Consider the following 24,529-nt stretch of genomic DNA (forward strand, 5'->3'; position numbering starts at 1 on the left):
TCATTTCAATAAGTTTCACAGCTAATCTCCTATTACAACTTCCTTAATTTAGAGTTCTAAATTTTTACTCCCTTTCCTGTTGTTCAAGAACATATCACAAATAATTTATTCAAAAAGAGTAAGTAAAGAGTATATTTTCTAAGACTCTGTATTTTCTTAGAATATCTTCCTACTGTTACAAAAGACAGACTACTTGGGTCACTACATCTTCCCTGCAAAGCTCCGAAGAGGCTGTGGCGTTATTGTAGGATCATGAGTAGTTTTAGGAAAAAAGCTTCAGAGCAGATTTTTATTTCCTTTTAGGTAAAATCTTTTGAAACTGGATACTTAACAGAACTCTTTAATTTTTGAAATATAAACTTTTTACCCCAATACGTTAACTTTTAAAATCCATTCTTTAATTTTGTCAAGAAAACAATGAGCTCACTTGCTGTGTCAAAAAGTCTTTATTAAGATCAGGAAAGATCTATTCTTATTGTTTATTATCTAGCCGAATTTACTGGTTACCTCTTTGAGAGCATCTTGTTATTTACAGGTGGAACTCTCATAAAATCCATACAGATAGTCCCTGGGTTAAGTAATATTTGACCCATAAATAAATTCCTCTTTATGCAAATTGTTCCTTAAATTACATATTTGCATTATTATGGAAACACATTATTGTACACTTTGTTAACGAGTACACAAATTCATAAGTTTCATGTTTCTCTTCCCATTGGTGTTTGCATTGCCTTGAAGTCACGTCATTTATGCTTTGATTTTCGCATAGACACTTCTCATAACAACTGTCCTTTAATGGAAAGATTTTCTTCTACTTAATTGACAACATTAATATTAAACTATTTTTTTCTGTTTTCTATAGTTCTTTTCACAGTTCCTAATTTGATTTCTTCTATTTATTTATACTTCAAACACAGATGCATTCAAGGCCAGTACAGGCTAACTGTTGGTATACTCAGTCAGTATCAGCTCCATCACTGACTGTTATGCTCCATCACTATGATCCTTCAAAGGATGCAGACATCCTATCTCACACAGGCCACAAATGGCAGACCTATACTATGGCATCGATTTTTAAAAATGAGGTAGGACACAATAATGAGAGAAATCCAAAGGTTTAGAAGTAGTCTAATAATTGATGTAAATTGCTGTGAGAAAACTAACTTTTCTGACTACAGAGAATGGTTGATTCATTTAAACCTGAGAAAGTGATGAACTTCTTAGATAGTATTCTCAGTTCTTATACCTTACTGAAGAAACAGACAATTTTAGATAGTTTTGAAGGCCTTGAAGAAAACTTGAGGTGGTTTCCTGTGAGTCCAATCAGCACCACTTAATCAGAAGTCCTCAATTTATACAACATATACACATTATAGACAAGGGATCATTTTTTCCAAGGTTGTAATCAATGTCAATAATCCAAAAAATCAGCATGAAATTTTCTGACTCTGTTGGCTGACAATCATTTTTAAATCAAACTGTCAACTTCCCATGAGTTTAACAACCTCAGAATTATAAATGGAAGGGATTTAAGATTGCTTTGTTCAGAGCCTTTAAAGACTGTGGTATAGAACCTGGTTTCTAGGGTTCTACAGGCCTTTCCTAAGAGGATTTCAGCTCCACGGTTTTGTGATGTTACTGAAACCTAAGAAAACAATTTCTAAGTCCATATCCTTGATCTTCTTTATTTCCAAATCATAATACATTATTCACCTTGCAGTAGTATAGCTTATGACAAGGGAATGGTGCTAGGACTGACTGGGGAAAGCAGTTGTAGCTACAGGTATGTAATTAAACTGTTTTATGGGAAACCACATGCGAAAGAAAATAAAAAATAACAAAGTACTACTATCATCGTTTCAACTTGCACTCCATGGCCGTTTCCCTCATTACTTGTTTTATTATCAGCAGTATGCTGGATTGCTGACTGTCCCAAACACACCTGGAAACAAATCAAACTGATAACATTTCACTTGCTTTACAAAAGAATGTTAAAACATACAACACTTTGCCCAAGTTCCCACACTTTCTAAATATTTGAGAATACCTAACGTTAGTCCATCTGCTTCCTTCTGAAATGAATTAAACTCAACTCCATTCTAGAAGCCATTCACTGATATTCTAAAGCTGTGTTGTTTAAACTGCGGTACGTACACTGGTGCATCTCTGTGACATGTTACCAACCTGCAGTGAAATAAAGCAAACCGACTCCATCTCAGAACACACTGTTTTAGCTAGTCTTTTTTTTTTTTTTTCTTCCTAGCAAGAGTTTCTCACTGAAGAAAGCAGTGCATTAATCTACATTCTGGCAAAAGTGCCTCACCTCTTCTTGAATTAGTAACAAACTGTATGCAGATGAGTACTCAATAGCAATATCCAGAATTCCAGAAAAAGATGTTCTCATAATTTTGCAATGGTCTCCAAAGAGAGGAAATTTCCCCTCCAGTTTAATACCTAACTGAAATTGCTACAGCTTCAATTTAATACCACTCTCTTATCCTTTATGCTATTGAGAACATGTGTTTAAATAACATTTTTCCCTGTATATTTAAAAGGCGATCTCTCCTCCCCTTTTGGAGCCCTCTTGATAAACGAATTTTGAATAGAATCAATTGGGAAGTCCACCAACTTGTAATCATGTACTTCTAGTATAATAAACAACTCAAAACAAGTTAGTTACACTGAGTTCTTGTATCTCTCATTTATATAAGACATACGCCCACATACCATTTAATAACATCAAATTTATAATCAATGCTGTAGAGTCTCAATTTTCTTTTCAGAGTTTACAATCTACCATACTTAAAAAAAGACAGAATAGGTTAAAATGAAAATACAGCTAGTTTTTCTTTCGACTGTTAGTATCTGGGCCATTGGTTTACCATTAAGGAAAAACAGTGTAATTATAGTAAAAACAGACCTACTCAGATGCCACATGTTCTCTCTCTTCTGTGCCTGCCAACAGCTTAGGCCCTGCCTAGTCGGTTCCTTACCGTGTAACAGCAACGGTGGCAAAATTAAACACTACACACTGTGGGCGCACAGGACAAGGACCATCACCAAATGTGCACGAGAAGCGCTTCCTCAAACTCCACCTCCATTTAGTTCTCGCTGGGCTATGACTCTAGTGCTGTTCAGTAAGATATTTATTGATGTTATTTTAAAAACACTGAAGTAAAATACCGTACAGGACTACAGGCAGACCTCGTCTTATTACACTTCACTTTATTACACCTCGCACATAATGTGTTTCTTTACAAACTGAGGGTCTGTGGCAACCCCGTGCCGAGCAAGCCTATCGGTGCCATTTTCCCCAGCAGCGTTTGCTCACTTCGTGTCTCTGCGTCACAGTTTGGTAATTTTTGCAATATTTCATTTTCACTGTTATTATGTTTGCTATGGTGATCTATGATTGGTGCTCTTTGACGTTACGGTTGCATTTTCTAGCATTAAGGTATTTTTTCCTTAAGGTATGTACATTGTGTTTTTAGACGTAATGCTATTGCACACTCAACAGACTACGGTTTAGTACAAACATCACTTTTATATGCACTGAGCAACCAAAAACTTCATGTGACTCTACTGCAATACCCACTTTACTGCAGTGGTCAGGAGCTGAACGTGCAGTCTCTCTGCGTTCTGCCTGCATTTCATTACCTGAATTTGTAAGTTTCTCATCTCAGTCTCCTAAACAGTCATTTCATAAATCAGAAAATAAATTGGAAAAGATACATTCTATTTCCTAACATTTAAATATAAATTTAGATAAATTTATCTGTTTATCTATCAAAGCCGACAGTTATTTAACATAACAGCCAAACACGAGCTCTAAATTAACTTGCTTATGGCAAAGGTAGTAAAGACTCAATAAGAAGCATAAAGAAAAGGTTTAAAAGGCAGGAACTGATAAATCAGAATAGAAAAGAGTAAATTATATCCTTGAAAATATTCTTACAAAAAAACAAGTCAAGCAATATATCTAAAGACAATGAGCCTCTAATTATTAGATTTTAGAAAGATCAGTAACATAACAATATTGTTCAAAAGTCCTCAATGGATGTGGAAACTAGATTGCAGAATAACAGAAAATTAATGAAAGCAGCAATCATACGTGCTATGTTTACGACGGCTGACAATAAAATGGAACAACAGTTCACTTAGTCCTTATCTCCAGTTCCAAACCTCCAATTATTTATGAACTATCTCCACTTGGTATCTTACCTCAAACTCACCATATGGAAATGAACCAATTCTGAGTCCCACACCATGGCCCCCCTTCAACTTCATTGCTTATTTCAATATCACTAATACTGTCCAAGTCAGTGTGATTCGAAACTTCGGCATTATCTTTTCAAATTTCTTCTCTTTAAAAATTCTAACTTTGCAAAGGTAGAACAGTGCACCCATATCCCACTGCCCATTTTTCACCTGTGAAAAAGACTTTGCCATATTTGCTTCACATATTCATTTTTTCCTTTGCTGAGCTATTTCTAGGTAATCCTAGAGGTCACGTAAACCCACCCTCCACACACAGATTGTTTATGCTTTTGCTGTCTCTGCACCATCCTCCACACAGAGTCACTCATTAAATCCTACTCTTTACTCCCCAAAATACCTCACAGAATAACAAAAACCAAAAGATGCTGAAGTGTGTGGCAGACTGACTTTAAAATGTCCTCACTTTCTTCCTCCACCCCTGTATCCACACTCTCGCAATGAGACTCCCGTTAAGAAGTGGAGTGTAGCTCCCCATCCCTTGAATCCGGGCTGGCCTTATGGCTTGTTTTGGGCAGTACAATGTGGAGGAGATAAGAGTGAGCTAGTTCCAAGCCTAGGTCTTAAAACGTCTTCTTGTACAGTTTCCTTCTCTCTCTTTGGATCCCTGCCTCCTCTATGACAATAAGCTGGAGGATGAGAGATGATAAAGCAGAGCTGGGTGCACCCAGGTGGGGCCATTCTGCACGAGGTAGCACCCTGCCAGCTGACTGTGAATTCGTGAGCCCAGCCAAGATGAACCAGGCCAGCCCAGATCAGCAGAACCTTTCAGCTGATCCACAGATCTGTGAGCAAAAATAAATGCTTACTGCTGTGATGCACTGAGGCTTTGTGTTTGTCGTCAGCTGCATTACTGTGGCAATAAATAACTAATACGAAAATGGGTACTAACGAAACTTAAAATATGTGGCACTGACTTTGGGACCGAAGTAACGGTTAGCTACAATTACAGAGGCAAGAAAAATAATGCAGAAACTACAGGAGACTGAAAAAACAGTGACCCATGTTTTGTAGTGATAAACTTTTGGTCAGTATGCTTTCAAACAATAACTTAGAAGCAGTTAGACACTGTACCTAAGAAACTTTTGGACTCGAGCAAGCTAATTTCCTGGCAGAATGTTGGAAACGTCACCTGGTTGCTCCTAGCAAGGGTAGTAAGGTTTTGCAAGAAAGAGATGAGCTAAAGAAAGACCTGATCATTTCACAAGCAGAATCTAGAGGAACCAAGACTTCCTGGGGAGGAAAATAAAACTGCTTACAAAGATCTAATCAAGGGAGTGGCTGTAAATCCCTTTCTTAGATCTCCAAAGGAGTTAAGGGCAGTGTCTAAGTAGACATTCTCAGCTTGACAAAAAGGCTTTTAGGAAGTTAAAGGGCGTGATCCCACAGAATTCTGACCTCCAAATAGTAGTGATTCATTGAGAGAGTAGTCACGTCTCAAGAAACAATTGTGGGTGTGGGTTTCAGAGCATGGAATGGACTATATCAGACATACAGAATCCCCATAAAGTTTTACACTGAGTTTCACTGGCCAGAGAGCCACCAGCCCAGACCTGGCCTGGCCTTGTAACTTGCTTAGGCAGCAGAATGCAGTGAGGAAACAAGTGTGCCAATACAAGGGATCCTGCCACTTCTGCTCTCTTTCTTGGCCTCCTGCCTCCGCCATGAGAACAAGCCCAGGCTGTCCTGAGAGACCACGTGCAGCAGAGCAGAGCACAGCTGTCTGTTTTTTTCAACAAGATGGCAGAGCCAAGACAGACAGACGAACAACAGAAGATTTCTCTCATCCTACCCCGGTCGGTCACAGCCCCACCGCTACCACTGCCAGCACAGGAATTCAGGTTTGTATCTTGAGACATCGTGAGCACCTCCACACTGCTCCCTGCGCCTCTATTTCTTCTACACGACCCTCCATCCAATATCACCATGCTCTTCATCATGTCAGTAAGTGCTGATTGTAATAACAGTGACAATTTCATCCCTGCTTGGAAACCATCAATGGCTACCCAAATCCCTCCAGACATCAAAAGTCCTTCACAAGCATAACCTCTCCTCTCTTTACTATCTTTCCACAACTCTACTAGAGAATATCCAACCTCCTACTACTCTTTAAAATAACCTGTTCATCCCTGTTTCCGAGACTTGATTCATGATGCGCTCTCCTACTAAGAGGGTCTTTCACCTTATCCTCTGCCTAGCAATCTTATCCATACCTTGATCCTATCCCTCCATTAAGCTTTTCCTAACGTACGAGCCCAGAAACATATCTTCCTCTTCTGATTCCCGGAGCACTTTCTATATATACTTTTTGAGGAGTCAACATTTTGTGTTCCTACAACATTTTGTGTTTTGTGTATATATGTTTTATTTTCCCCACACACTGTTAGCTTTGAAAAAGCAGAAATTAGATCTTAAACATTTTCATTAAAATCCTCTCAATGCTCAGTACAAATTCATAAACACATATTAAATATATCCAGCATTATCATTAAATCCTTGTGAATATACTCAAATATATATTTAGCAATAAAATTTCTCTGAGAAAATAGTTGAACATAGCTCATTGTTTTCCTTATATATGGTGGAACAAAAATATGTAATTAAATTTAAATGAAAACTGTACAATTTATCTTATGCAAAATATATAATTTTCACATTAAAATACAAACCCTCTCTGAAATAAATCCACATTGTAGAACTTGTTTAGCTCCACGGAGAATTCTACCATTGCTTGAACTTCAGTCATTTTTAATTTATACTCAGAAGACAAATCTGGTAACAGCACCTTGGTTAAAGAAGGGAAAAAAAAAATCATGAGAAGCACAATAAAAATGCCAACTTACAAAATCACTAATATTAAACATATTTCAGAGTATGATACATAGGCAGGAAATAAAAATGAAGCTAATTAATTCAGTGCTCCTAAGTTAGCCTGTCGACTATATAGCACCAGAATCTATACTCACTAAATATACTTACTAATGAAATACTTACTAAATAGCACTACTCTAGAAGATATGCCCTGTTAGAATGCATTTTCTAAGATTTGTTTCCCTTCGTGACAACTATGTGATAATAAATAATATAGCAAATTGCTAAAAGTAAGTTCTGACTTTATCATAGATAAAACAGTAACTTTTGAAGAAAAAATTAAGGTACCTAATTATTCTCTTCTAGTTCTACATTGCATGTAAAGGCAACTTCAGAGTCAAAACAAAAGAATTAACAGTCTTTAATTCCCATTTAAATTCATGAAGCTTTTTCTCTGTCAGGTGAAGTTCTTAACTGACTGTTCATTTTTAAATTCAAAACAAAATTTTCCCTCATTACAAAAGCCTAAAGTGTTCATTTTCAAGAGGTTAAAAAAAATAGACAAGCAAAAAAAATAAATAAATATTCACAATTCTATCCATTGAAATACATACTTTGGTATATATTCTTCATATGTGTGTACATTTGTACAATTTCTATAAAAGTAGGATCAAACTACATGTACATTTTATAACCTGTTTATTTTACTTTTTTGATGAACACCTAGTTAATAACTTTCATACTGTGAATGTTATAATTTAAGCAATCTCCTGCTGTTGGGTATTTCAGTGGTTTCCATCTTCACACTATTTCAAAAAAGCATTATCACAATTATCCTTATCAGTGACACATGCTTTAAAAAGCAGTTTGGAGTAAGAGAGTGTTGAAAGACAATTCTGAGAGTCTTGTGTTTCTGCATGTCTTGCGAGCAGAGGCACTGACTGCCTTTATTCCGGACTATTTTTCAAGGACATATGTTTAGCAAACAGTCTTAGGAGTCAGAGACAGTGTCTCACACTGGAATTAAGGGCAGCTCTGTTTACTGCGCCATGTAATAAAGTCTCCCCTGAGGCACAAGCCAGCAGGCTCATTGCCCATCATAAAAGATCTGGGTTCCTCAGTTCAGGGGTCCCCTCCATAACTCAACCTACTCTTACGCAGGGGGCCTCATACTCTAGCCACCGCTATTGCCATGCCTATAAACTATCATTTTCTCTGATCCAGGAATCTCATGTCTCCTGCCCACATCCATGGCGCTGCAGCAGGCTAACTTGTTACTTTGCACGTGGGATAAATTCTCAGACCCTTCAGTTCTTAAAATAGTTCTTCATAGAAATCTGGCAAATATTTTGATCTATTATGAATTAAATGCCATATTCTTACCTCTGCTGATCAAAACTTCATTTTAATATCATTAAATAACCAATGTTGTACTTCCAGTTACTGATTCTTGCTAAAAAAATATTGTTCCCCCTATGAGTAAGAAAAAATAACATCTCAAACAAAATAGCAGACATAAAAATGTCCATTTTCAGGAAACCTATGCTTCGTTAGTTACTTAGTATTTTCAATTTATCTAAAAGATCCATATCCTCCATAAGGCTTAGGAATAAGTTTTAGAGATGTTTTCATTCACAGTTTCACATATAAATATTAACTATTATATCTTTGTTATGATTCACTTGTATATACTTCAAAGTACAATAATAAAGGAGTGCTTTCTGAGTCCAGTGATTCAGAAACAATCTTCATGAATACCCAAAACAGTATAAGCTTATTAATTTTTAAGATGTAAATTCACCATTTTAAATTATGTAATTCCGGAGTAATATTCCATTGTATATATGTACCACATCTTCTTTATCCATTCCTCTGTCGATGGACATTTAGGTTGCTTCCACGTACTGGCTATTGTAAATAGTGCTGCTATGAACATTGGGGTGCATATATCTTTTTGAGTTATGGTTTTCTCTGGGTATGTGCCCAGTAGTGGGATTGCTGGGTCATAAAAGGAACAAAATTGGGTCATTTTTAGAGATGTGGATGGAGACTGTCATACAGAGTGAAGTAAGTCAGAAAGAAAATAACAAATATCGTATATTAATGCATATACGTGGAACCTAGAAAAATGGTATAGATGAACCTATTTGCAAAACAGAAATAGAGACACAGATGTAGAGAACAAATGTATGGACACCAAGGGTAGAAAGGCGGGGGTGGGAGGAATTGGGAGATTGGGATTGACACATATACACTATTGATACTATGTATAAAATAGATAACTAATGAGAACCTACTGTATAGCACAGGGAACTCTTCTTAATGCGCTGTGGTGACCTAAATGGGAAAGGAAGTCCGAAAGGGAGGGGATGGAGAGATATATATATATATATATATATATATATATATATATATATATATATATAGTTGATTCATTTTGCTGTACAGTAGAAACTAACACAACATTGTAAAGCAACTATACTCCTATAAAAATTAATTTAAAAATATGTATTTCCCTTGGTGGAGTGATTTCTGAAACTTCACACACACACACAGATATGTGAAATGTGTGTGTATATACATACACACGTATGCTATGAGCTATTTAAAATATTTTGACGAAAACGGTTGCCTGGATATGCTATGGATAGTTTTTTCACACTCCAAATATTTATTGCTTAAATTTTAAAAAAGTCTTTCGCCCTTGGTATAATTATTTAGGTACTAAAAATGTTAAAGACCACATTCTCTCTTCTTTATACATTTTTTTTCTTCTCTCCATCATACAGATATAGACTTTACCATGTTCCATAATTGTTATTTTAAACCTTAATAACCACATCAAAAGATTTTTATAGTAACTATTCCTAACGAGATCAAAACGATACTACCTTTATATAAGATATGCCCCATCTCATGGAAGTAGCCTCTTCTCTAAGACAGCTTCTCCTGTACATATATTCTTGTGTGCAGGGTTCAGATCATGATCCAGCCCTGTGACTCAAGTTTGCTTAGGTCTCTATGCCTTAACTTACTCAGATATAAAACAGGTATTCATTCATTCAAACATTTATTGAACACTTACTATAAGCTAGGAAATGCAAGAGATCCAGGCATAGCTAAGTTCCCAACACCTCAAAGCGCTCACTAGCCACCAGGAAGAGATAAATATACATAAGTACAGCACAGTGGTTAAAACAAGGCTGAGGATCTGAGCCCAGATCCAACATTCTGGTAGCTACCCCTCTAGTGTCTTCATTTCCTTCATGGAATATAGCATCCCTACCACCTAAATTAGTAGGCCTGTTATCTGGGGAAGAAATAAACTTTTTTCTCATTTAAGCCATTTTACTTTTGGATCCCTTTACAGCAGCCTTTTCCTTAACCCAGAAATTAATACCAAAATTAGAGTACTGCCACAACAAAATCCTAAAATATGTGGCAGTGGCTAAGTCACTGGGTAGCAGGCAACAGGGAAACATACTACTAGGATAACGGTGACCTGGTTATAATGGAGCAAAACATTCCATAAATTGTTGCCTACTCTAACTTACAGAACTTGGTGCCCATAAAAAACCCAGAACTTCAGGGAAAGTAGGTGAAAAGAACCACAATATTTGTGTGTGTCAGTGGTTCTCTGCTGCATTTACTCAGGCAAGAACTGGCCAGTTTGCAAGATAAGATGGAAGGAAATATAGAGATGTGGGTCCTTAGTACCTGCATTATCAGGAGATAAGATTATTAGTACTTTTCTCAAAGACTTCTATTAAGACTTTATTTTTCAAAACAAACAAATTTGTATTGGTGCATAGTTGATTTACAATGTTGTATTAGCTTCAGGTGTACAGCAAAGTGATTCAGTTACATATATATATTCTTTTTCAGACTCTTTTCCGTTATACTTTATTACAAGACATTGAACATAGTTCCCTGTGCTATACAATAGGTCCTTGCTGTTTATCTATTTTATATATAGCAGTTTTTGTATCTCCTAATCCCAACCTCCTAATTTATCCCTCCCCCCTCTTTCCCCTTTGGTAACCATAAATTTGTTGTCTGTGAGCCTATTTCTGTTTCATAAATAAGTTCACTTGTAACATTGTTTTTAGAGTCCACATATAAGTGATACCATATGATATTTTTCTTCCTCTGTCTCACTTACTTCATTTAGCATGATAATCTCTAGGTCCATCCATGTTGCTGCAAATGGCATTATTTCATTCATTTTTTATGGCTGAGTAGTATTTCACTGTATATACGTACCACATGTTCTTTATCCATTCATCTGTCAATGGATATTTAGGTCATTTCCATATCTTGGCTATTGTAAACAGTGCTACGATGAATATAGGAGTACAGGTACCTTTTCAAATGATGGTTTTCTCCAGATATATTCCCAGGAGTGGGATTGCTGGATCATATGGTAATTCTATTTTTAGTTTTCTGAGGAACCTCCATACTGTTTTCCATAGTGGCTGCATCAACTTACATTCCCACCAACAGTTAGGAGGGTTCCCTTTTCTCCACACCCTCTCCAGCATTTGTTATTTGCAGATTTTTAATGATGGTCGTTCTGGCCGGTACAAGGTGGTACCTCATTGAGGTTTTGCTTTGCATTTCTCTAATAATTGGCGATGTTGAGCATCTTTTCATGTGTCTATTGGCCATCTGCATGTCTTGTTTGGAGCAATGTCTACTTAGGTCTTCTGCCCATTTTTCGATTGAGTTGTTTGTTTTTTTGTTGTTGAGTTGTATGAGCTGTATATTTTGGAAATTAAGCCCTTGCCAGTTGCATCATTTGCAAATATTTTCTCCCATTTTGTAGGTTGCCTTTTCTTTTTTTTTTTTTTTATGGTTTCCTTTACTGTGCAGAAACTTGTTAAGTTTGATTAGGTCCCATTTATTTATTTTTGCTTTTATTTCCATTACTCTAGGAGATGGATCCAAAAAAATATTGCTATGATTTATGTCAAAGAGTGTTCTGCCTACGTTTTCCTCTAGGAGTTTTATAGCATTCAGTCTTACATTTAGGTCTTTAATCCTAAATGTATATGGTGTTAGAGAATGTTCCAATTTCATTTTTTTTACATGCAGTTGTCCAGTTTTCACAGCACCACTTATTAAAGAGACTGTCTTTTCTCCCCTGTATATTCTTCCCTCTTTTGTCATAGATGAATTGACCATAAGAGTGTGGGTTTACTTATGGGCTTTCTATCCTGTTCCATCAATCTATGTGTCTGTTTTTGTGCCAATACCATACTGTTTTGATTACTGTAGCTCTGTAGTATAGTATGAAGTCAGGGAGTGTGATTCTTCCAGCTCTGCTCTTCTTTCTCAAGATTGTTTTGGATATTTGGGGTCTTTTGTGTTTCCATACAAGTCTTAAAATTTTTTGTTCTAGCGAACCCTAAAGATGCTACCAGAAAACTATTAGAGCTCATCAATAAATTCGGTAAAGTTGCAGGATACAAAATTAATATACAGAAGTCTGTTGCATTTCTACAGACTAACAATTAACTATCAGAAAGAGAAATTAAGGAAACAATCCCATTTACCATCACTTCAAATAGAATAAAATGCCTAGGAATAAACCTACTTAAGTTGGCAAAAGATCTACACTCTGAAAACTATAAGATGCTGACAAAAGAAACTGAAGTCAACACAAACAGATGGAAAGATACACCTTGTTCTTGGATTGGACGAATCAATATTGTTAAAATAACCACACTACCCAAGGCAATCTACAGATTTAATGCAATCCCTATCAAATTACCAATGGCATTTTTCGCAGAACTTTTAAGACTTCTTGATGAAACGAAAGAATCTAGCGCTGTGGCTAAGATTATGTTTTAGGCTGCTGCCATCCCACCCCCCCAATGCCTGCTGTTTCAGATGGCTTCAAGACAGTGGCCATTAGAATGAGATAAAGTGGTCAGTGCACAGAGAGCAGTAAATAAGGCAGGCTTAAGAACTACACCGGGAAACAATTTTGCTATAGTCACTGGCACCAGAACGGAATGGAGACAAACATAAAAGACTCCTACTATATTTTTGAGAGAATCGTATTTGTCAGAGAAATTATAAGCTAATCTACAAACACCTGTGACCATGTCACTTGCAGGATAGCAAGCCTGCAGTAGCAGGAAACTGACTATGAAAGCTATATACCTTCCAAAGTTGGGAAATTTTCCATACCAACTTCAGATGTGGTCATGGAGGTTAACATAAGGAAGAAACACCCAGACAGCAAAGACAGGGGTCACAGTGCAATGAATATAGGCATTCTTACCAGAAAGCAGAACTAAGGATAATAGATGCTACACCACTACTGCCCAGCATTGCTCTCAACCAGAGACCTCTATGTGTCTCTCATTGTTTACTTACCCAAATGGAAAATTTTATTATTCTTTTCCTGTTTCTGATCCACCATGATATGTTCAGTGTATGTGGGAGGGGCAAGGGAGGAACAAATAACTGTTTTGTCTACAGGTCACTGGACTTGCGGATCTGACAGGAAGTACTGATCCCTTAGTTGGATTAGTGCAACGAGAGGATTGCACCTGGGTTGTCTCCTTTGGGGAAGGGAGCTGGAGTGTTTTCAATAGGTAGGATGAAGGATACACATGGATATTTGGTGCCGAACTGCAAGACTGTGGTCAACTACTTGTCACTTCTGTTTTCCTCTTCCTCACTGCTGAATGGTCACCCAGCCGGAGACTACGTCCCCGAACCACCCTTGAGGCAAGCGTGGCCAATCGGTCCTTTCTGTGGACCGCAAACTGAAGTAATATATGCAATGTCTGCCTCATTTGTTTAAAAGGAAATTCTTTGCCCTGGACTTCATTGCTTCCCTTTTTTACAGGCCAGAATACCTTCTTAATAGTGACCCAGTATTGACCACACAGATTAGGACAAAACCTGAAGAATGGTAAACAGAAAGATGGAAAGATTCTGGATTCCTGAATGGTTTCATAGAGCACAGATGTCGAACTTATCTAGGCTGTTCAGACTTTTACGTCTTATAACTCTTTATTACAGCAACTGTACCTAACCTATACCCTAAGTAATACATCCCCCCTCCAGGCTATTTTCAAAGAGGAAGACAGATGATCCTTTATATTATGTATTACATATATTAATTAATAGTTATGTTATATAATTATATACAGTAATAATATAAAATGCTATACAATGACATATATTATTTGAAAATAATTCAAATTGTCTCTCTTTGTTCTGATTCAAACCCCCAACGGCTTCCCACCACGTTCAGCAGTAGTGCCTTACAATGGATTGTATGACAACCTTATAGAATCTAGATCTTCCATCACTTCTCTGTTCTCATCTCCTACCAGTCTGCCCACTCCAGTCACATGGTTTCCTTGCTATTCCCCACACACACCAAAGAGATTCCTGCTTCAGGGCATTTGCAGTGGTTCCCTGGAACACTCTTCCCTCCAGAATATCCAAATGACTCACTCTACTCCTCCTAGTCTTGATTCAAACGTTAACTTCTCAAATAGGCTTTTCTGAGCCACACCCTCTAAAACAGGACTCTCTCTCCTGACACACCCTATCTCTTTCCTCCTTTATTGTTTCTCCTCAGCACTAATCTCCATTTAACAAACCAAAGATTCTACTTAGTAGTCTTCATTCTTTCTCCCCAGTAAAATGTAAGCTTCATGAAGGCAGGAAATTCTGACTACTCTGTTCACAGCTGTACCCCACTGCCTGCCACACGGCAGGCACTTAATTTAAGATTTTAAGGAACACTTAATAAATTAGCTTTAAATATTCCATAAATATTAACTACTAGTATTTTTCTCCTATTTAAACCCAACCGACTTGAAAGGAATCATTACACTGATGTATTGAAAACAGTCTTGCACGAATAAACTTTTATGATAAAATTCCTTTACCAGTATAAGTCCAAGATCTGTTAGCAATTTCCTTCACTTTTCCTCTCACATCCTGCTGTGCTTTTTGTTCTTTTGTTGATGCCTAATTTTCCTCAGTTCATCCCTTTTTACTGATTATTCCCTAAGTAGAAACATATGTGTACAGATATATACAGAGTAATACTGATAAATCTATTTTTCATTCCCCCCCAAAAAACAAAAAAGAATTATGTTTATTTTTATATGTTGGTAGAAGAAAAAAATTCAAAGGAGAAGAAACTAAAGGAAAAGAAGAGTAGGCAAAAAAGAAAGGAAAGGGCTTCCCTGGTGGCGCAGTGGTTGAGAATCTGCCTGCTAATGCAGGGGACACGGGTTCGAGCCCTGGTCTGGGAAGATCCCACATGCCACGGAGCAGCTGGGCCCGTGAGCCACAATTGCTGAGCCTGCGCGTCTGGAGCCTGTGCCCCGCGACGGGAGGGGCCGCGATAGAGAGAGGCCCGCGCACCGCGATGAAGAGCGGTCCCCGCACCGCGATGAAGAGTGGCCCCCGCTTGCCGCAACTGGAGAAAGCCCTCGCACGAACCGAAGACCCAACACAGCCAGAAATAAATAAATAAATAAATAAATAAGAAAATCCTTTAAAAAAAAAAAAAAAAAAAAAAAAAGAAAGGAAAGAAAAATTCAGAGCGCTCTCAGAGTCCAGGGGGATGTGTGGGACCCTCTGCTCATAAACCGCTCTTCCCCATCACAGGGAGTAACTGCTACTAAGGTCCACACAACCCTTGCTGGCCCAGCACCATCAGAGGCTTCCAAATTTCCAAGTAGATACTGAAAATGTTTTTCCTAAAGGTTTTCACCTAAATTTCTCCTAAATTTTAGATGTTGCCAGCTAGTTAAAAAACAAACACAGACAGAACAAAACCTGTGTAGTGAAAATCAAATTCCTCTACAGGAAAAATTCATTCAAAGTTTGCAATGTCTGACTTCCACAGATTCTCATGCCACTCAGTTCATCAGGTAAAGAATCTTTCATGAAACAGGGAAATCCTGGCCTGTCCGCTCTCAAGGAGGAAAGAAATTGAAGAGAGGAAGCCGTTCCTTTTACCCAGACGTTCCTGGGAGACTCTCCACTGCCAGGAACTCCCTGCACCACCGGAAGCTGTGAGCTTCACGGCCTCTTGCACAGTCTGCTAGACGGCTCATATCTGTCACTTTCATCTGCACCTCTGAAGCTATGGGAAGCCTGGCTTACCTGAGACTGTCCACTCTGCTCTCCTGGCCTTGGCAAAGTAGCCTAAACAGAATAACTTGAGAGGTCTGTTCAAGAAGAGTCCCTGCCTGGGCCATTTCCTAGGCCCCTAAGAAAGAACTGAGCTGCGTAAACTACAAACCTCAATCCAAAGATGCCACAGGGGAACCTCAAACAGGAACTGCCCCTGACACTAAGTGAGAAACTTACGCAGAAAGGCTCTTAGGTCTGAAGAGGGGTTTCTCTGACGGTCAAACCCGACAATCCCCTGTAACATCTCAGGGAAAGGCAGCCCATTCCCAGAGGAACGCGGTCACCTGTCAGACCGGAAGACGGCCTTGGCCCTCAAGAGTCGCTACATCCCACATGGCAGCCAGCAGCCACAATGGCTACTGAACAACAGAAATGCGACTAGTGTGACCAAGGAACGGAATTTAAAATTTTTAATTCGTTTCCATTTACATCCAAACACTGAAGCAGTGTAGACATTTTTTTCATTAAACATAACTTTATTGTTTTCATGGGCTGTATTTTACTTTAACTGTTAAAGACGACTGTACTGAGATATACTGTAAATGTAAAGCCCACACTGGGATTCAAAGACTTAGAGTACAGAAAAAGAATGTAAATATCTCATTAATATGTTTTTTATATTGATCACATCTTGAAATAATATTTTGGATAAATTTTTATTTAATAAATTTTGGATTAAATAAAATATACTATACAAATTAATTTTATCAGTTTGTTTTTATTTTCTGAAATGTAGCTCCTAGGACATGTTTAATTACACATATCTCACATATTTCTCCTGGATCTTAGTCTTGGAATGCCAAGCCAACTCCTTAATCACTAGAGTGCACAGTAACTGCCCCAGAAACAGTGCTGGGTGCATAAGCACTGTGCCTAGCTTCTAAGACCAGGGATTCTCACACCCATCGGATCAGCTGAGACCTACAGTATCCGCAAAGAGGAGTCCAGGCGTGGATCCCTGGAAAAATGTGGGAGATGCTCCTGTACCACCAATGCCCATCCTGAAACAATAGCTAAACATTCTGAGCTCAGCCTGAACTCCTGAGTGTTTCAGAAACCTAAAAGAGGACACAGAAATATCTGAAACTAAGAGGCACAGTTAGTTCAGAGGTTCCTTAAAAAAGACTAGCGACCCCAGGCGATGATGAGATCCTTTCTCAGAAAGCAAAGAGCTAACAGTCTTGACTCTTGAACTATGAGCCCAAAACAGATGTTCTGAGGATATTCTTTCTCCGAAGGCCGGGGGTAAAGAAGCTGAACAAACTGGAGACTCCAGACACTCCCTTTGTCAACCTAAGAGATAAAGGCACCGCTTTTATAAATTATGGAGCCAATGGCTCCAGCCTCCGAATTTCATTCCCCAGTCAGCAGCCATGGGACAAACGGGTTCAGAGCCTGTAATACTGGCCGTCCAAATAATGATGCCCAATTGTACGCAGATGTTAGGTACAGAAGACACCACATAAGGTAAAAAATACCTATGGACCAACTTACCCTTAGAAAGGCTCCATGTTGGCAATCAGTACATCATTTCGCAATGAATAAAGCACATTCACTTTTCCTTCTAGCTTTAGAAAAAAAAAACCACTGGTTCTTCAGATGAACACTAGATAATGTAGTAAACTTGCACTGAGGGGCCACAGTGTACAAAAATCTATACATCTTTAAATGTTCACACTCAGTGTAGTGAGATGCTCACATTATGATAGACACATAGGAAGTGATACCAAATGAAGGAACATCAAATTCAAGCCCAACCAGATGAGGGACTCACACTATGACAGATATCTGGGGACTGAGACCGACATTTGGGATCTGGGCCCAGTGAAGGGAAGGGCATCAAACATGTACAGTTAAATTCAAGTTTGTTAAATAGGAATACGATGGGAACAAAGAAGTCCTCTAGATCTAGAAGGAGGCTAACTCAATCCATTTAATACTAGTCAATTTTGAGTACATTTTTTTGGGCCTTCTCCCACAAATAAACAGGAAGCCCCAAAGAGGGGCACCCCAAGAAGCCTTCAGAATGCTGTTCTCATAACCTTGCAAATAATACAAGATTCCTGTAACCCTCAAGTTCTGTAGCAAACCAAGGAGAGTAGGAAGAGGCGTCTCTTGGCGCAAGTACGCTCAGCCGCCACCTTTCCTAAGGACCACTCACCTAGGGCCCAGCAGAACTCCAGTCCGCAAGGGTCCGGCCCTCACAGTCTTTGAGCTAATCTTGACCAAGTCAAACCAGACAGCCATAAACTGAGAACAACCAGCCAGTGACGTCTGTACTAGTCTTGCACGTCTCACCCTGCTTTCTGGTGTAATTCTGGCCACCTAAGCCGGTTAAGTCTGCATTGCTTGGTTCAGTCTAAATATCTGGCCTATGCTCTTGTTTCTTGATTTACATTCAGGTCCTTTTAGGACTGGCTGAGGCCTCGACACCCTGCCCAGCTCTGGAAGCTCCCTATTTCAGGGGCTAAGCATGCTACGTCCCTGGATTATACCCTACTCTAAAACAGCCAAGCCACCCGGCACTCTCTTGACTCTGAGGATCACCACCACTCAGAAGGCGTCTAACCTTCTTTTCGCCTCCACGATTATTCGCACACACAACACCCTTTCGTCAGTGACATCTCTCACCTTAAAAGGTGATTATCAACGAAGATGAGCTTAAGAGACTCGCTAGAGTAAAGGGGACATGTAAAGTGAGGGAAATCACCGGTCTAGAACCTTTTGCTGCTACGCATCACTCATCAAATGGAACTCCTGGGCTTCCCTGGTGGCGCAGTGGTTGAGAATCTGCCTGCTAATGCAGGGGACACGGGTTCGAGCCCTGGTCTGGGAAGATCCCACATGCTGCGGAGCAACTGGGCCCGTGAGCCACAACTGCTGAGCCTGCGCGTCTGGAGCCTGTGCCCCGCAACAAGAGAGGCCACGATAGTGAGAGGCCCGTGCACCGTGATGAAGAGTGGCCCCCGCTCGCCGCAACTAGAGAAAGCCCTCGCATGAAACGAAGACCCAACACAGCTAAAAATAAATAAATAAATAAAGTAGCTATTAATTAAAAAAAACGAACTCCTGAGGGCCACATACCGTACTGCACTAATTATAGAAATATTTAAGAAGAGAATAGAGTACTAAGTTCTTCTCTTCTGGGGAGAGGGTAAGAGGGAAATCCTCCAAAGGAAAGATAAGCAGAATAGCTTGATAGACAAATTATATTTTAAAAAGCTATACGTTTCCCTGTTGATACCAAATATAGACCAATATAGGCAATATCAAATACAAACCAAATATGAACACTCAAAACTTTTTGGATTACTTACTCTTATACCAGTAGCTTTTATTACTGCATCTAATTCTCATAAAAATCTGAAAGCGCTATTATTACTCCATTTTACAGGTGAAGAAACTAAGGAGCAAAAAGTTTACATAACTTATCCAAGGTCACACAGTTAGAAAATAATGAAAAGAGGACAAATACCTCAAAAGTGTCAAACTTCATGGCCTATATTTAAACTTGTATAATTCTAAAGTCCACACCTTGTTTTAGGAAATAGATTCAGTAGTCATCAAGCCATGAGATAAACATGTCCCTACTACAAGAAAACCTGAAATCAGAATGCAATATTGATGAAAAAATTTCACTTGATAAATTAACTATATTCAATCTTCCATGCAATTAACATTATTCCCTAATCATGAAATCTTCAAATTCCTCACACCCACAAATACAAAATCTGAAGTTTAAAGGCATTGCTATCTTCTGATTTCTTAAAAATTTGGGTTTAAACAGTTGTGTCTAATAAAAGAGAAATATATTATTATTACTCATCTTAGAACTGACACTTAGATTAAGAAGCACTCTCAGAACATTGTTAATTTTGGATAACTGTATTAATATGATAGAAAATCCATAGAAAAAATAATTTTTAAACATAATGTAGAAAGAACGTTAGTAACTTCTGAGAGTATTTCGATGATTGACTTACTACATGAATGAAGTAAAGAAACTGAGAAACAACTTTTCTTGCTCCTTATGGGACACTTGGTAAAAGATACTTTTGACATTACGTGGAAAATCGGATTTATTAAGAGCAGTTCATATAAACTTTTCAGTTGTATATGCCACAAAACAAACCTGCCAGTAACATAATAGAGAACGCCTTTGAATATATCATGTTATTATATATCTTAAAAATCCCAGAATAGCCCAAAGTACCAAAACTAGTTACTCCTTTTAACATAAAGAGAAATTCAGAAAGAACCACAATCATTATCTATTACCTAGTTCAGGGATCTGCCCAACATTCTGAAAATATTTCATCTTACTAGTTATCTCAACAGAGAACAAAACTCAGAACCAGAACAGAAAGTACAATCCTCTCTCTGAAAAATATTCCAAGAAACTAACAATGTTTTCCTAACAACTTCTGCTTTCTTGCTTTCTTCAGTATACCGTTAACTTTGGTAACAGATCCAGGTAACCTGGATTCTAATTCAGACTGTCTAAGCCTCAGTTTTCTCAAATGGAAATAATATTTATAATTCCTAAGTCAAAAGGACCTGACACTTTTATATTTCCATTAAGAAAAAAGAGGTTGTTATTAAATTTAGCACATCATTGATAACCAAGTATGAACCTGTTAAAAGTGGCAATCTTTGAAAATAAAATGGTAAAACTCACTGTGAAGTCGTTTCACTCTATTTCCCTGAAAAATCTAGACCTGCCAAACAACTTGTGCTCTCTGATTTTTCTGAAAATCCCCTGGGCCCATTAGGAACACTTTTTTCTGTATTACCACTCTGCTTCTTACTCACATTCATTTCTAAACCTTCTTCCTGACAACTCAAGGAAAAAAAAAAAACACGATACACTACTCACTTCAGATCTACATACTCCCATCTCCACCCATTTATTTAAATACACAATGAACATATCACAAAACTCACTTTTAAGCAGTTCTTTCTTACTTACTTTTTAAGCAGTTTTTTGATACTTTGAATCAAAGCAAAGGAAATCCTTGCCCTTTCTATCCCCTAAAGAACCTCCACTCTCAAGGGTCTACATCACAGCAAAGATGAAATGTAAGACAACAGAAATTTATGGAAGTAACCAAAATCCTGTTAACTTTACTTTTTCAGTTCATGTAAATGTAACTTTACATTTTCAGCACACGTACTGAATGCCGCAGTGGCTGTTTCACTGCATGTGAACATTAAACTAGTCCACAGTTCATGGTACATGCTACTAAACTTTTCACATAAGTCTGAAATCTAAAGAAAAACATCGAAATTGCAGTGATCTGGGATTTAAGCATTCAATTATACTCTTACGACATAGTCTAAAAGAGATAAAAATTAAGAGTTTATATTGCAGTTTTTGCCTGTGGTGGCCCTAAGCATGTTTAAATGATTAGGGCTTACTTTGCTTTTGGGAGATCAGTGCGTAGCCAGCCACCTGTTTACCCACGTATTACAGGAAGACACACCCGAGGTATAGAGGTTAAGCGACTTCTACAGACTAATGCCATGACTCATCATAAGAGTGTAGATCTTCTGATTTCTAGCCCTGTGCCCGCTGTCCGCCATGAATCTTTATTTTAATTTCTAAGAGCACAGAATCAACTCACTATAAATACCAACAGGAATTTGTAAGAATTTATTTTAATGAACAGCTACCCAGAAATAGAAAGACTTGCCTTTGAAAGCTGGGAAGACTTCCTTCTGAAGCAGCACTTATCTCTATTTGCATTGGAAAAATCATTTCTAAAATCTTAAAAGCTGAGGAGTTTATCACCGCCTACCATACACAAGAACTGCTGGTTCTTCCAAAAGAGATGTGGTTTCACCACCTCAGACCCTAAACAGTGTCTCCTTCTACTTTTACCTCTCATACACCTTCAAATAAGGAACGACACATTTTTGTCTTGGTGCTTCCCTTCTGTACAACAGAAACAGAAACATTTAATTCCTACCTGACATAGACAACGTAAGGAAGAATTTACTGTTTGTGGACTGCTTTGAGATGCCAGAATGAAATACATAATGCAGTTGCTGTTCGGCCCTAGAATAAACGCAAACTTCACTGAGAGTGACTGCTTCCGCAGATGCCTTCAAAATAAGATCCTACAACATCGTTGACACAGAGAAGTTTTTTGTTAAGCCAAATCTTGATCACCATGGAGGAAAAAACCTCCACGACTGTTTAGAAAGTTCTTTCACCCAATTCAAAAAGTTAGTACTTCTGTCCCCACATGTTTCTCCTTTAGTAAGGACACTAATTCTGTAAGTTAGCAAAAACTATGCATTTATTACAGAGACCATCACAAAAACGATGCAATCAGTTGCAATAGCAAATGTATAAAATATCAAATTAATAACTAATTTTATTTTTTTTTAATTTGTTAAATTTCATTTAAGACTAGTTCTTGGACAACTGTATTTCCCGGAGGACAATAAAATCTCCAAATGTTAACCTTATGTTTGGAAGTCAGCCTTTATATTTTCATCAGCTCTGTCCTCAAGTGGCTTTTCTTGACATGTCAGGCAAACACAATTCTTAAAAATTAAAGGTTCTATCAGTAAGTGTAACAGGTTATTGCTACTGTCACTCTTTTGATGATACTTCCAGTCAGCGAAGAAAGAAAAGGAAGAGATTTTATTAAATTGTCAACTGAACTAAGTATACTGAGTGGATACCTGCTTTAGGTAGAAAGTAAAAGAGACTAGAACTCTTCAGAGATTTCATAAGAAGTAAAACGGATTGGCATTAAGAGCCTCGACCTATGCAAACAGAAAAAAGAAAAAGTTTTAGAGAAAAAAAAGATCGAGATTAGAGAGTAGAGAGGGGATCAGGATGGAGAAAGACTGGAGGACAGGGGCCGTCAGGCGGAGGCGATGCAGTAGGGACCGAGAGGGAAGGATTCAGGCAGCGAGAGGGGCGTAGAACGAACTCCAGCACGGAGCGATGCCAAAGCCAAACACGCCGTCGGAAACTCACACAAGAGAGAGAAGGTGAAGCACCGAAGGGGGTTAATGGGAAAAGCAGAGAGCCAAGGAGCAATGACAGAGGCGGCGGAGTAGGAAGCCTGGCCGGTGAGGGAAGAGCCGGCCCAGGGATGCACGGGGGGAGGGGGAGAGAGAAGTCCAGGCGCGCAAGGGGTACCCCGCCTCCCACGGGGGACCACCGGGGATGAAGAGCGGATCCGCGAGGGGGGCACGGGCGGGAGCGAGGCGCGAGGATGGGCAGAGGGCGAAGGGCAGTTGGGGGCGCCGGGGGGCGGGCAGGAGGAGTGAGGGGCGGGGGCACGGGGTGGGGGGGGCAGGAGTGAGGGCACGGGCGACAGCGGCTCCGCACCCCGAGCGCGTCCGCACCGCCGTCCCCGCCGACCTTCAGCCGCCCGGCGCCGGCTCCCACCCGAGCGGCCGGTGAGGGCCGGAGCGGCGAGGGCGGACCGGGCGCAGAGGAGGCCGCTTCCCGCCGGGCCCGCGGGAAGGACAAGGAGGGGGTCGCGGGGGTCGCGAGCTGGGACGGGAGGACGTCGGCGGCTCACCTCTCGCCCGGCTCGGCCTCCGCCGCCGCCCGTCGGACGAAGGAGCCCGTGGTGTCGCTGCAAGAAGGCGGCCCCGCCCGGGTCAGCACCATCCCGCCGCGGGCCCCTCACATCGCCATCGTAGCCCCGCAACCTCCGCCGCGGAGGAGCCGGCTCGTCAACGCCGCCAGACGAGCGGCCCAGCGCGGCCAGCGAGCATGCGCAGTCGCCCGGTCCCGAGGGAGCCCGGCCGGCTGCGCTACCTGGGAGCCACAGGTCCCGCCGCGCGGCCCCGCCCCCGTCCGGCCTCCCCTCTCCAAGCGAGGCTCCGCCCCGCCGGCCTGCGCCCCGCCCCCCGCGCACTCCGAGCGCCCCGGCAGCCGCTCCAGCTCCAGAGCTGACTGAGATTTCGAGAGCTCTGTCCGCCCTATTGGGCTCCCGCTCCCAAGCTCCCGCGAGAACGGGAGGTTTGCGTCAATAAAAAGCGCGAGCGCTTTGGAAGTGCCCGGCTGCGGGTATGAGGAGGGTGAGCGCCTTGCGGTTGGCACCCAGCGGCGGGCGAGGAGAGGGAATGCGGGGACTTGAGTTGTATTTCTCACAGCGTCCTTCGTTCTTCTGTCTTCCTCACCTCCTTCCTGCGGTCCGGGATGAAGAGCCCGGTCCCCGCGCTGCTCACTCTGCGCAGCAGGAAGGGAAGAGACAGCTGCCGTTGGAGAGTCGGTTGCTGCATTTGAGGG

At 39.9% G+C, this 24,529-nt stretch overlaps 1 protein-coding gene across 5 annotated transcripts in view; it reads right to left on the bottom strand.

Moving 5' to 3' along the window:
* The window catches only part of FAM135A (family with sequence similarity 135 member A), a 119,772-nt gene extending 95,682 nt beyond the window's left edge, over positions 1-24,090 (bottom strand). For 4 of the 5 annotated variants that reach the window (XM_057527907.1, XM_057527905.1, XM_057527906.1 and 1 more), the window contains exons 1-2: positions 23,814-24,090; positions 6,945-7,060 (exon numbers count right to left, since the gene is read on the bottom strand). In XM_057527907.1, coding sequence (XP_057383890.1) covers positions 6,945-7,021 — 77 coding nt within the window. In that variant the 5' untranslated portion in view covers positions 7,022-7,060; positions 23,814-24,090. Of the gene's footprint in view, positions 1-6,944; positions 7,061-8,469; positions 8,560-23,813 lie in introns of all 5 variants that reach the window. The other variant, XM_057527904.1, reaches the window with a different exon arrangement.
* Positions 24,091-24,529: the final 439 nt, after the last annotated feature.

The sequence above is a fragment of the Balaenoptera acutorostrata genome, chromosome 14 (assembly GCF_949987535.1).
Source record: "Balaenoptera acutorostrata chromosome 14, mBalAcu1.1, whole genome shotgun sequence".
NCBI lineage: Eukaryota > Metazoa > Chordata > Mammalia > Artiodactyla > Balaenopteridae > Balaenoptera > Balaenoptera acutorostrata.